The sequence below is a fragment of the Alosa pseudoharengus genome, unplaced genomic scaffold (assembly GCF_046254945.1).
Source record: "Alosa pseudoharengus isolate Yale_2024_CS ecotype anadromous, Long Island Sound unplaced genomic scaffold, YU_APseudo_1.1 YU_APseudo_1.1_scf_11, whole genome shotgun sequence".
In the NCBI taxonomy this organism is placed as follows: domain Eukaryota; kingdom Metazoa; phylum Chordata; class Actinopteri; order Clupeiformes; family Clupeidae; genus Alosa; species Alosa pseudoharengus.
The window spans coordinates 17,430,559-17,443,058 of NW_027468576.1; the positions used below are offsets into that span (position 1 = coordinate 17,430,559).

Below are 12,500 nucleotides of genomic sequence, written 5' to 3' on the forward strand. Positions count from 1 at the left end.
TGATATCATGATTATAGTAGGCTACCCAAAATGATCACGGTAATCGGCATTATTGCAATATGACTAAAATGTGCTGAGTTTTGCCCTAAACCTGTCCTCCAAGCACAGTAGCAACAAAACTAAAGGTCAACAGAACCACATTCATATGCTACAGTGTCTTGTCATAAAAGTGGTGTGGCTCCTTTAAGACTCCGTTTGTGTGAGTTCTGGAGCATCCTATAATCCAACTCTTCAACTTGATCTAACTATAGTGTACATCATCTGATTTAAATATTTACAGGTATCAAGGCTATATTTAACATTTAGCATTTATTTTCTATTTGGCCCGTAATGAAATCATACACTGAACAATTTAAGCACAGCTCAGCTTTAAGAAACGTAATATGCATGCTTAGCATTTTGTGAAACTACATTGGAAAAACTCTGGTTGTGCAGTTATCTAGGCGATATTGTTAACATTTATTTTGTATTTGGCCTTATCATATATGACAAAAGCCCAACGTTGGAGACCGTGTAGACATTTGCTTCAATTTCAAAACCGGATTACTCGCGAACGGCTATAACTTGTATAAGGGAATGCTTTACACCTTTGCGTTCGGTAAGTTCTGCTGTTTATTCTGATACAGTTTGTAATTTCTTTGAATGAAAAGTTTGTGAGATATTCCATCACGACGAATGGGTGTGGAGATGTCCGTCTGTCTGCCTCATAGGTCTAAATAGCAGCGTGTCGCGGGCCGGATTAAAATACCTAGGCCTACGGGCCAATTCAAAAGAACTATTTACGTGAGAATATTAGCCTGTGAAGATATAACGCAGATCCACAGATCTCACTAGATTTATGTCTATGCAATCATCCTGAAATAATCTAGCAGTGGCACATGAAAGCATAGTGACAGTTTCTTAATGGTAGTGAAGTGAAAGTGAAGCGCTGCACCAGTGCTGCTAGGCTGCGGTGGCGGCTCAGAGTTGTAGAACTTCAAATCAGCGCGATTTACCCTTATAGGCTGGCAATGTTAGGCTACATGATCCCTACAAACACTTTCTTATTTTTAACCGTCAATAAGTATGAAAATTAGACCGGATCTGACTATTTGTGGTACGCTAGCTCTACCCGCCACAGTGGCTGGTAAGTTGACCAAATTCACCCGCCAGCGCACAAAACTACCCGCATTTGGCGGGGGGCGGGTGGTTAATTTCCATCCCTGGTGTGTATGCATGCGTGTGTGTGTGTGTGTGTGTGTGTGTGTGTGTGTGTGTGTGTGTGTGTGTGTGTGTGTATGTGTGTGTATCTGTGTCTATTTACCACGAAAACACCAGTTACCATGAAAACACTCTGTCCAGTTACCACGACATTTATAACATGCTTATAACCAACTAAATACCCCACCTTTAACTGCCTCCATAAATCCTACTACATGATTACAAGCAACACATCAGCGTTTATTACCACTGCGCAAACATCTTGCACAAGTAAACACCAACAAATCACCCTCCAGCCGCTCCCCCTCTGCTGGAGGCAAGCAACCATGCCTACCTGCTCCACCACAGGGAAATATACTGCGCAATTAAAACGGATCAACATTCGCAACATAGTAAATCTGCGGTGCAGTTGAGACTGTAAATCAGTTAGAACTGCCCCGACTATACATGCCTGACTGGGACTATGTTGCATGTCAGATGGTGCACTGTGGAAATCTTTGTCTTTGCTTTGCAGATGCATCTAACTGGGAGGTCATTTAAGAGAAAATGTCTAATCCAATTTGGTTTTCTGTGATTCATTTGCTTGATCAACTTGTAAATGTGATGGCATATTTTATGTTGAAGTATAAACTGAACTGGTGTGTGTACCTCTGCTTTATTGGACTTCTTTATGTGATTATGTGTGTGTGTGTGTGTGTGTGTGTGCATGCACTGTTACATCTTTAATGTGGTGAGAAGCTCTTAGCTATGTCTCAGGAGTGTGTGAGAGTGAGTGAGAGTCTGCGTGTATGTGTGTGTGTGTGTGTGTGTGTGTGTGTGTGTGTGTGTGTGTGTGTGTGTGTGTGTGTGTGTTTTGGCTGAGGCGGTGACCTCTGGTGCTCTGGGATTGGTCAGTTTTGGCTCAGGGCGGGCGGGCTCATTAACATGCGACAGCCTTCCTTCCCAGAAGAGAGTGTGGGAGAGAGAGTGGGCTCTCACTAATGAGAAAGAGGTGAGGAACTAACGAGAGAAGGAGGGAGGCAGAAAAAGAAGGGAGGAAAGACAAGGAGAGAGTGAAAAACAGAGTGGGAGAGAGATGGAGAGAGAGAGAGAATGAAAGAGAGAAAAGGGGAGGAACAAGAGAGAGAAACGGAGGGTGGAGGGAGACAGAGACAAAAACATTGAAAGGGTGAACAGGAATGAAGGGAGATGAAGGGAGAGGAAGAGAGAGGAGAAAGCGAGAATGAGAGAGAGAAAACATGAAGAGAGAAAACGACTGAATGGAAGGAGACAAAGAGAGAGAGACAGAAGGGAGAGGGCGAGAAAGAGCGATATAAGGAGCGATTGCGAGGGAGGAGAGAGAGAGCACAGAGGGCTCATTTTGCCTAATGTCTGTGTAAATGTGTGGTGGCTCGTGTTACTACGCTGTTTAGAGTGTAAACACCCACTCGCACGGCACGCTCATGACCCACTGAGCGCATCTGAGGCCGCCAGATTAGGGCCGTTAGGAGGGGGCCAGATTGGCGGCCTTCCACACACACACACACTGACAAACCAACTGTTGTGTACGTGCGTGAGTACATACACCTGGACACACTCACTCATACACACATCCATTAACTTGCACGTCTCTACTCACAAACACATACTCATATACACTTGTGTACAGATGTGCAAATGCACACAGCACACACACAACACACACACAACACACACACAAGCACACACACAAGCACACACACACAAGCGGGCACACACACTGCACTATACTTACTGAATGTCCAAGGCCTTGCGACCTGAAAAACTTTTTGAGGAGCTAATTTTACAGAACTCATCTTAGCGACAGACCAAATTAATTAAACTGTGGTAATTTAATGGCTCTGAGGCCATTCTGAACAGTATTTCATTAGAGGGTCTTGCAATCGTGACACCGCTCCCTTAGAAGAGGCTATTCAGCATATCTTTCACCTGTCACCGAATGGGGACATTCATCCACAGTCCACCCTTATCCGTCGTCCGTCTGATCCCCATTATGAAGCGCCAAACTCAATCACTAGTGAGGAGGACTCTTGTCTCGCTAAAGACAGATGAAGGCTCTACTCTACCTATTGTGGCTTAATGCTGTTTTATACGTTCTGGCCCCATAAAAAAAAATGAATTGACTGAAATTACGGAACTGATGCAAATTTGCAGCAAACTACTGGCTGTCGAGACCCAAAACAAAATGACTAATAATTCCTTGTCAAGACTTTTGTGGAGTTATCTGGATTAACAGGCCATGGATATGACAACAGATAGATCATATTAGGAGAAAATCTGGATTTCATTTTAGTTTTTTCTCAATCTCTCTTTTACTCCTCTCTCTCTCTCTCTCTCTCTCTCTCTCTCTTTCTCTCTGGGCTTTTATGAGCTTGTTTGCAAATTCTGTTCTGGCTCCGGTCGGGTCCGTTGGCATGGGCCTGACATGTTTGCTTTTCCGTGATTGACTTTAATAAGTTCCTCTACGCCGGGCTGTCCCGCTGATACCTTTACGGCTCCGGGAATGGATCGACTCCATGAAAGAGGAGTCTATGAAACGCAATAGGTGAGCGAGTGAGAGAGAGTAAGAGAGGAGAGCAGGGAGGAGAGAGAGAGAGAGGGAGAGAGAGAGGAAACGAGCTTAGTAGCTGTAGCTGAACGGCGCCGCTGAAGAAGCCTTACAGAGAGACTAGCATGCTAGCACAGCCTGTTTTTCAGAGGAAAGAGTGTTATACTGCAGGACTGTAAAATGATGAAATGCCTAAACAGATAAAGGCAGTAAATAAATGAATGTAGGGATCCTTCTGGGTCCATTTCCTGAGTCTAACATGGAATGTTTATCAGAAGAAAACAACTCCAATTACCCTCCACTGTTCCAACTGCAGTCTGCAGGCTTTTTTACAGGATGTCAGCCTTACTCTTTCTCTAACTCCCTTCCTAGGTCATTCTGTCCATTTTCCTCCCTCTCTTTTTCTCTCTCTCTCTCCCCTCTGCTCTTCATCTCTCCTGCTGGGATGAGCGCAGTGACCCCAGCACGGTCATACACGTGCACATCCGTCCCAGACTGTCCTGTCAAGCATTTCCTGTTGACCCCTGAGCCTCTGAAACTCTAAACAAGCTTGTAAAGAAGGATCCTGGCGTGAGGGCTTGAGGGATCGGAGGGAGAGAGAGTAGAGAGAGAGGGAGGGAGGGGAGAGAGGGAGAGATAGAGAGAGAGGGAGAGAGGGTCAGAAGGAGTGGAAGGAGAGAGAGAGAGAGAGATAGATAGAGAGAGAGAGGACCGGAGGCTGAGCCATGGCCTTATTGCCGGGTGGCTGGCTGCCTGGCTGGGGCGGCCTCCTCTCCAGACGTTTACAGAAACCTCACCCTTTTCCCCAAAAAAACAGAGAGAGTGTGTTTACACAGAGTGGGGCCGTTTGTGTGTGTCTGTGCTGGATGGTTTATGCACAGATCCACCCCCTGTGTCAGCTCTGACAGATCCTCACCTGCGATGCCACCCTGAAGTGTGTGTGTGTGTGTGTGTGTGTGTGTGTGTGTGTGTGTGTGTGTGTGTGTGTGTGTGTGTATAAAAATGACCAGTAATAAATCTGCAACCATCCCAGACACTCAGAATGTTTGTGCATTATGTTTATGTGGAAAAATGTTAGGTGTTTCTTTGGCTGTGATGTGCCATGTAAGTATGCATAAATATTTGAAGGAACACAACCCTGCAATCATGTTGCCTCACTGCAGTCTCATAGCAATAAACATCATCAGCTTCAGTTCTGCATTCAACACCATAATACCACAACAACTCATCTGCAAACTTGACAAACTGGGACTCAGTACCTACCTCTGCAACTGGCTACTGGACTTCCTCTGTCAGAGGCCTCAAGTAGTACGTGTTGGCAACAATACCTCAAGCAGCATCACACTGAGCACAGGGGCCCCCCAAGGCTGCGTGCTCAGTCCGCTGCTCTTCACCCTGCTGACGCATGACTGCACTGCAACCTACAGCAACAATCACATAGTGAAATTTGCTGACGACACAACTCTGGTGGGTCTCATCACCAAGGGCGACGAGACTCAATACAGGTTGGAGGTCGACCATCTGACCACGTGGTGCAGGGACAACAACCTCCTGCTGAACGTCAGCAAGACCAAAGAGATTGTTGTTGACTTCCGGAGAGGTCACACCCAACACCTGCCACTGACCATCGACGGTGCTGTGGTGGAGAGAGCGAGCAGCACCAAATTCCTGGGGGTGCACATCAGTGAAGACCTCTCCTGGACCACCAACACTGCATCACTGGCGAAGAGAGCTCAGCGCCGCCTGTACTTCCTGCGGAAACTCAGGCGAGCAAGTGCTCCACCAGCCATCATGACCACATTCTACCGAGGCACCATTGAGAGCATCCTCTCCAGCTGTATCGGTATCGCTGTGTGGGGCGGAAGCTGCACTGAATACAACAGGAAAGCCCTGCAGCGCATAGTGAACACAGCTGGAAGGATTATTGGTGCTTCACTCCCCTCCCTAAAGGACATTTACACCACCCATCTCACCCGCAATGCGACCAAAATTGTGAGTGATGCAAGTCACCCCGCTCACAATCTGTTTGATCTACTGCCCTCTGGGAAGAGGTACAGAAGCCTGCGCTCCCGCACTACCAGACTCACCAACAGCTTCATACACCAAGCTGTTAGGTTGCTGAACTCTCTCCCTCCTCTCCCCCCTCCACCCTCAGCTACATAACATCCTGGACATTGGACCCACAATGGCCGCCTGCACCACTCCACTTGCACACTTGTACACTTTGCAACTTGTTGTTGTTGTCCTGAAAACACAACACTTCTGCTGCTCTTATATAACTTGCACCACTATGCCACTTTATTTCTTACTTAGGTCAAACAGAACTACCTCAGCCTTTTATTGGCCTGACTTTGCACTAGTATTTTATTTTATTGACTGTCTATGCACAATTTCAACCAAATTTTGCTGCTCTTATTTTTTTCATTATATGTGCCCTCTTATTTACTTATTTACTTACTTTTTTGTTTACTTGAATGTTATGTTTGTCTGTGGACTTAGAATTGGTAAAATATGTCTTGTCTCCACCGTGGGATAGTGAGAAACGTAATTTCGATCTCTTTGTATGTCTGGAACATGTGAAGAAATTGACAATAAAGCTGACTTTGACTTTGACTTTGACTTTCCAGGAATCATCAGCGATTTTAAATCCCTGCATCCAACCTGTGTACTGTGGTGAGCAAGTGGAGTGACCAGCGGTGCTTGGGGATGAGGGTGATTGGCAACCAATCAGAATAAGATTTCACAGGAATAAATCTCTGCAAATCTGCAAGCACATACAAGGTTGTGTGTGTGTGTGTTAGGGATCGACCGATATATCGGCCGGCCGATATATCGGGCCGATATTTGCGTTTTTTACATGTATCGGCATCAGCCGATAAGCGCCTGCGTTCGCCGATAGTTTTTTTCCCCGCATTATTTACATACAGGCGTCCACAGGCAGCTCTGTGTTGCTGGAGACTCTGCAAGACTGCCCCTCCCCCATGAACAGAGCTGAAAGCCTGCTCTTCAAGACAACAGTAAACTTTAAACTTTCAAAGCATCTTTTAACTGTTTGACTTAGCTTAAATATTGCCATACACTTTGAAGGTGGAAGCAAGTTTGTGGGTCCAAGTGGAAAATGCGAATGATATAGGTAGCCTACTTTATTTAATGCTAATGCCTCGTTTATAAAACTGCTTGCCATTGTATTTAGGTAGCTGCAAATAGCTAAGTTGTAGGCTAGGCTATCCATATGCATGTGGTAGCTAGCTGTTACAAACACTGATCATATGATTAATGCCAATGTTGTTCCGTGGTATTTGTGGGAGTTTTATTCAGCGACCACCTGGCTGAGTGTTGGACGCGTGTGGTGTGTGTGTGTGTCTCCCTCCCTGAATGCCCCTCTTCTATAAGACTGCTTGCCATTGTATTTAGGGAGCTGCACTAAGTTGTAGGCTATCCGTTTGCATGGGGTAGCGGTAGCTGTTACGAACACTGGTCAATCATATGATTAAGTAATGCCGACGTTGTTCCGTGGTATTTGTGGGAGTTTTATTCAGCGACCACCTGGCTGAGTTTTGGACGCGTGTGGTGTGTGCGTCTCCCTCTCCCTTCGAGCGGGCGGAGTTGCCATCGCAGTGATATCAGAGCTTTAATAATGAGAGACGTGTTATATGTAGTTGAATATTAATTCGTGTTAACGTTTATCATGTACCAGACATACCGTGTATGCCTTACTTGTTTAGAGCCGTTTGCTAACGTTATCATTATCCATCCAGTTCAATGGTGGTTCGTCAGCTACCAAACAGAAGTTTGTGTGTGCGTCTGTCTGTCTCACTCAGTGGGACACACGCATCACAGCGATATGAGAGTGCTGCGCTACCTGAAGGAGAGATTTTAAAACTGAGAGATATGTTTATATAGGCTACCTTTTGACGTTGATGCCGTTTAGAACAGAAACATTTGACACCACGTTATTTTCCTCTGCTGATTTATGTTCTGTGGTTGACATCTGGCAGCTTTTTTTAGAAAAATATAGACATAGAAAAATTGAAACCATGCAGTCTTAAATTACAAATCAAGCACTTTATTTCAATAGCTAATTTTCAGGCTTATTGTTTTCTTAAATTATTTAAATGTGTTGACAAAGGACATTTTGTGATGACCTGAATTATGTCTTATAGCATGTCAGCAAGCAATGTGTCATCAAGGCTGTGTTGTAAGATGTTGATGAAAGCATTTTGCACAGTTAACCATATTCAGTGCACCCATCCATAAGTTCAATGTTCCTTTTTTAAATTGAGACTTATAACATTTGTTATCATTTGTGTAATTATGTGTCATTTGTATGATGTAAATTGAGGGAGCAAAATAAAAGCAGTATCGGCTCCAAATATCGGCTCAAGAAAATCGGCAGCCTGTATCGGTCATTGGCTTAGGCTGATGGAAAAAAATCGGTATCGGTATCGGCACTAAAAAATCCATATCGGTCGATCCCTAGTGTGTGTGTGTGTGTGTGTGTGTGTGTGTGTGTGTGTGTGTGTGTGTGTGTGTGTGTGTGTGTGTGTGTGTGTGTGTGTGTGTGTGTGTGTGTGTGTGCATCAGGGATGGAAATTAACCACCCGCCCCCCGCCAAATGCGGGTAGTTTTGTGCGCTGGCGGGTGAATTTGGTCAACTTACCAGCCACTGTGGCGGGTAGAGCTAGCGTACCACAAATAGTCAGATCCGGTCTAATTTTCATACTTATTGACGGTTAAAAATAAGAAAGTGTCTGTAGGGATCATGTAGCCTAACGTTACCAGCCTATAAGGGTAAATCGCGCTGATTTGAAGTTCTACAACTCATAGTGAGCCGCCACCGCAGCATAGCAGCACTGGTGCAGCGCTTCACTTTCACTTCACTACCATTAAGAAACTGTCACTATGCTTTCATGTGCCACTGCTAGATTATTTCAGGATGACTGCATAGACATAAATCTAGTGAGATCTGTGGATCTGCGTTATATCTTCACAGGCTAATATTCTCACGTAGGCCTAAATAGTTCTCTTTTGAATTGGCCCGTAGGCCTAGGTATTTTAATCCGGCCCGCGACACGCTGCTATTTAGACCTATGAGGCAGACAGACGGACATCTCCACACCCATTCGTCGTGAATGAATATCTCACAAACTTTTAATTCAAAGAAATTACAAACCGTATCAGAATAAACAGCAGAACTTACCGAACGCAAAGGTGTAGGCTAAAGCATTCCCTTATACAAGTTATAGCCGTTCGCGAGTAATCCGGTTTTGAAATTGAAGCAAATGTCTACACGGTCTCCAACGTTGGGCTTTTGTCATATATGATAAGGCCAAATACTAAATGTTAACAATATCGCCTAGATAACTGCACAACCAGAGTTTTTCCAATGTAGTTTCACAAAATGCTAAGCATGCATATTACGTTTCTTAAAGCTGAGCTGTGCTTAAATTGTTCAGTGTATGATTTCATTACGGGCCAAATAGAAAATAAATGTTAAATATAGCCTTGATACCTGTAAATATTTAAATCAGATGATGTGTACACTATAGTTAGATCAAGTTGGAGAGTTGGATTATAGGATGCTCCAGAACTCACACAAACGGAGTCTTAAAGGAGCCACACCACTTTTATGACAAGACACTATAGCATATGAATGTGGTTCTGTTGACCTTTAGTTTTGTTGCTACTGTGCTTGGAGGACAGTTTTAGGGCAAAACTCAGCACATTTTAGTCATATTGCAATAATGCCGATTACCGTGATCATTTTGGGTAGCCTACTATAAACATGATATCACATTTTCATGCCGTTTCTCTAGTGGCTGGTAAAAAAGTTGAGTGGCTGGTAGATTTTGGAATCCACCAGCCACAGTGGCAGGTAGAAAAAATATTTAATTTCCATCCCTGGTGTGCATGCATGAGCGTGTGCATGTGTGTGTGCACATGCATGTGCGTTTGCATGTGTGTGTGCATGTGCGTGTGTGTGCGTGCGCATGTGGATGAACGATTGCATGAGGTGAGGTGTGTATCTCTGTGTGTGATCTGCAGAGAGTGTAAATATGAAAAGGCTGGTTGACGCTGGGTGGAGGCAGTGACCCCTACCTGCAGCAGTAGCCTCTGGAAGGCCAGACTGGCGTCCCAGCGGGGCAGGGCCGGGTGACGGAGCGTCTGGGCAGTGGCCAGGGCCAGCTGGAGCACCCCAGCATGGGTCTCCACAGCCTCCACCTTCCCCTTAAAGAGCTGGACGTAGGAGCTGAGCTGATCCGCCGTTACACGACCTGTGGAATGGACAGAGAGGAGGAGGAGAGGAGAGGAGGAGAGAAGACGATAGGAAGAGGAAGAGAGGAAGAGAGGAGAGGAGGAGATAAGAGGAGATGAGAGGAGGACATAGACTTAGAAAAACGTTACTGTCCTCGAGGGGGAATTTGTGTTACAGCACAGACACATTAAAACACAAACATCTGTGGCCATGTTACTCTGACACATGAACACAAACACACATAAACACACATCAATAAATAGAATATAGTAAAGAGTAAGTATATTGCACTTCCCCTAAGTAAAGGAGAAGAGGAGGAGAGGAGAGGAGAGGAGAGGAGGAGAGAAGAGAAGAGAAGAGAGGAGAGGGGAAGAGAAGAGAAGAGAAGAGAAGACAAGAGAAGAGAAGAGAGGGGAGGAAAGAGGACAGGAGGAGAGGAAAGGACAGGAGGAGAAGAGGAAAGGAAAGGAGAAGAGGAAAGGAGAGGAAGTTGAACAGAGTGAAGAGAATAGAGTAGAGGCAAGGAACAGTGAAAATGGAGAGATGAGAAGAGAAGAGAAGAAAGGAGAAGAGGAAATTGAATGAGCACATAGAGACACATGAACACAGATAGGAACTTAGGAAGAGAGGAGTGCAGGATGAGAAGAGAGAAGAGAGGAGTGGAGGGAAGTGAAGAGTGAAGAAAGGAGTGCAGGATGAGAAAAGTGAGAAGAGAGGAGTGCAGGATGAGAAAAGAGAGGATGAAGAGATGAGTGCAGGATGAGAAAAGAGAGGATGAAGAGATGAGTGCAGGATGAGAAGAGAGAAGAGAGGAGTGCAGGATGAGAAGAGAGAAGAAAGGAGTGCAGGATGAGAAAAGAAAGGATGAGAGGAGTGCAGGATGAGAAGAGAGAAGAGAAGAGTGCAGGATGAGAAGAGAGAGGATGAAGAGAGGGGTGCAGGATGAGAAGAGAGAGGATGAAGAGAATACAGACAGACAGGTGAGGAGTGAGTGTGTGGAGAATCATCCACTCCATGAATCACTTACTAATACATCTCTTCCAAACACACTCACCACATGGTGTGCTTCAGAAGCTTCGACAACAACACACACATTTGACTGATCACAGCTCAGAGATATTTCTCGCAAATCACATCAATCAAATATTTCAACACGTGCACACACACACACACACAGACAGACACAGGCAGTCAGACACAGACACACACACACACACCCACCCACCCACCAACACACACACACACACACACACGCACTAACGCACGCACGCACGCACGCACGCACACACACACACAGTGTGAGAGAGAGTCTTTCTCTCACGGTGGGAACTGTGTGCCGTAACAAGAGAGCAAACACACAGACCCTCCAGTAGAATAACAGTTTCCCAACACATATCACACTGCGCTCTGGAGAGTGTGTGTTCGATACCACGGCACAGCATAATATTATCTCTGGGAAACTCGGTAGGTTGTAGGGGGACATAGTGGGTGTGTGTGCATGTACAGTATGTGTGTGTGTGTGTGTGTGTGTGTGTGTGTGTGTGTGTGTGTGTGTGTGTGTAGCTGGGACACAAGGATAACCAGACAGGAATAAAAATGTCTATGTCTCCAAAAAATCTTCCTCACATGAAGAATGTGATATCTGTTAATGACCTCTCTCACTCTCGCTCACACACACACACACACACACACACACACACACACACACATAGAATGACAGAGAAATAGAGCTATGCACAGACTAAACCCCCAGTACACCCACATGGCCCAAATTCTCCATATGGGGCTCCGTTAAGACACAGGAAAAGAGGAGGGGGGAAGTGAGTATGCTTGCATGTGTGTGTGTGTGTGTGTGTGTGTGTGTGTGTGTGTGTGTGTGGTGTGGTTAGTTGGCACCATGACATGAGACTGAGAGGCACTGTGTGGATGTGTGGTGGTGGTATCTGGGTGAAGGGTGACTGGTATTGGGGGAGGGGGGGGTCTGTAGAACTAGCCTGCCTCTGCCCGGCACCCTGCGGCCTGCCGCTGTTGTACACACCACTGCTCCTAACCCCACTTCTGCCCAGTACTCCAGCTGCAACTCCAGCTGCAACCATCACCATCCCCATCCCCACCAACTCCAACTCCAACTCCAACCACTCTACCTCCACCATTGCTACAGTGCCATAACATCACTAACCACTGCTGCTGGCTGAACCACTCCAGTACGGGCACTACCACTGTGAATGCCACTAGACTGTCGCCACCACCACCACCACCACCACCACTACCTCCACCACCACCACCACCACTACCTCCACTACCTCCACCACCACCACCACCACCACCACCACCACCACCACTACATCCACCACCACTACCTCCACCACCACTACCTCCACCACCACCACCTCCACCACCACCACCACTACCACTACCTCCACCACCACAACCTCCACCACCACCACCTCCACCACCATGGACTACTAGTGCTGCAAG

The 12,500-nt window shown here is 45.9% G+C and overlaps 1 protein-coding gene across 1 annotated transcript in view; it reads right to left on the minus strand.

Annotated features, from left to right (window-relative positions):
* Positions 1 to 12,500, minus strand: part of scfd2 (sec1 family domain containing 2) — a 155,469-nt gene that overhangs the window by 116,594 nt on the left and 26,375 nt on the right. Inside the window, exon 4 of the mRNA XM_076278190.1 lies at positions 9,866 to 10,041. Within this exon, the coding sequence (XP_076134305.1) occupies positions 9,866 to 10,041 (176 nt within the window). The remainder of the gene's footprint in view (positions 1 to 9,865; positions 10,042 to 12,500) is intronic.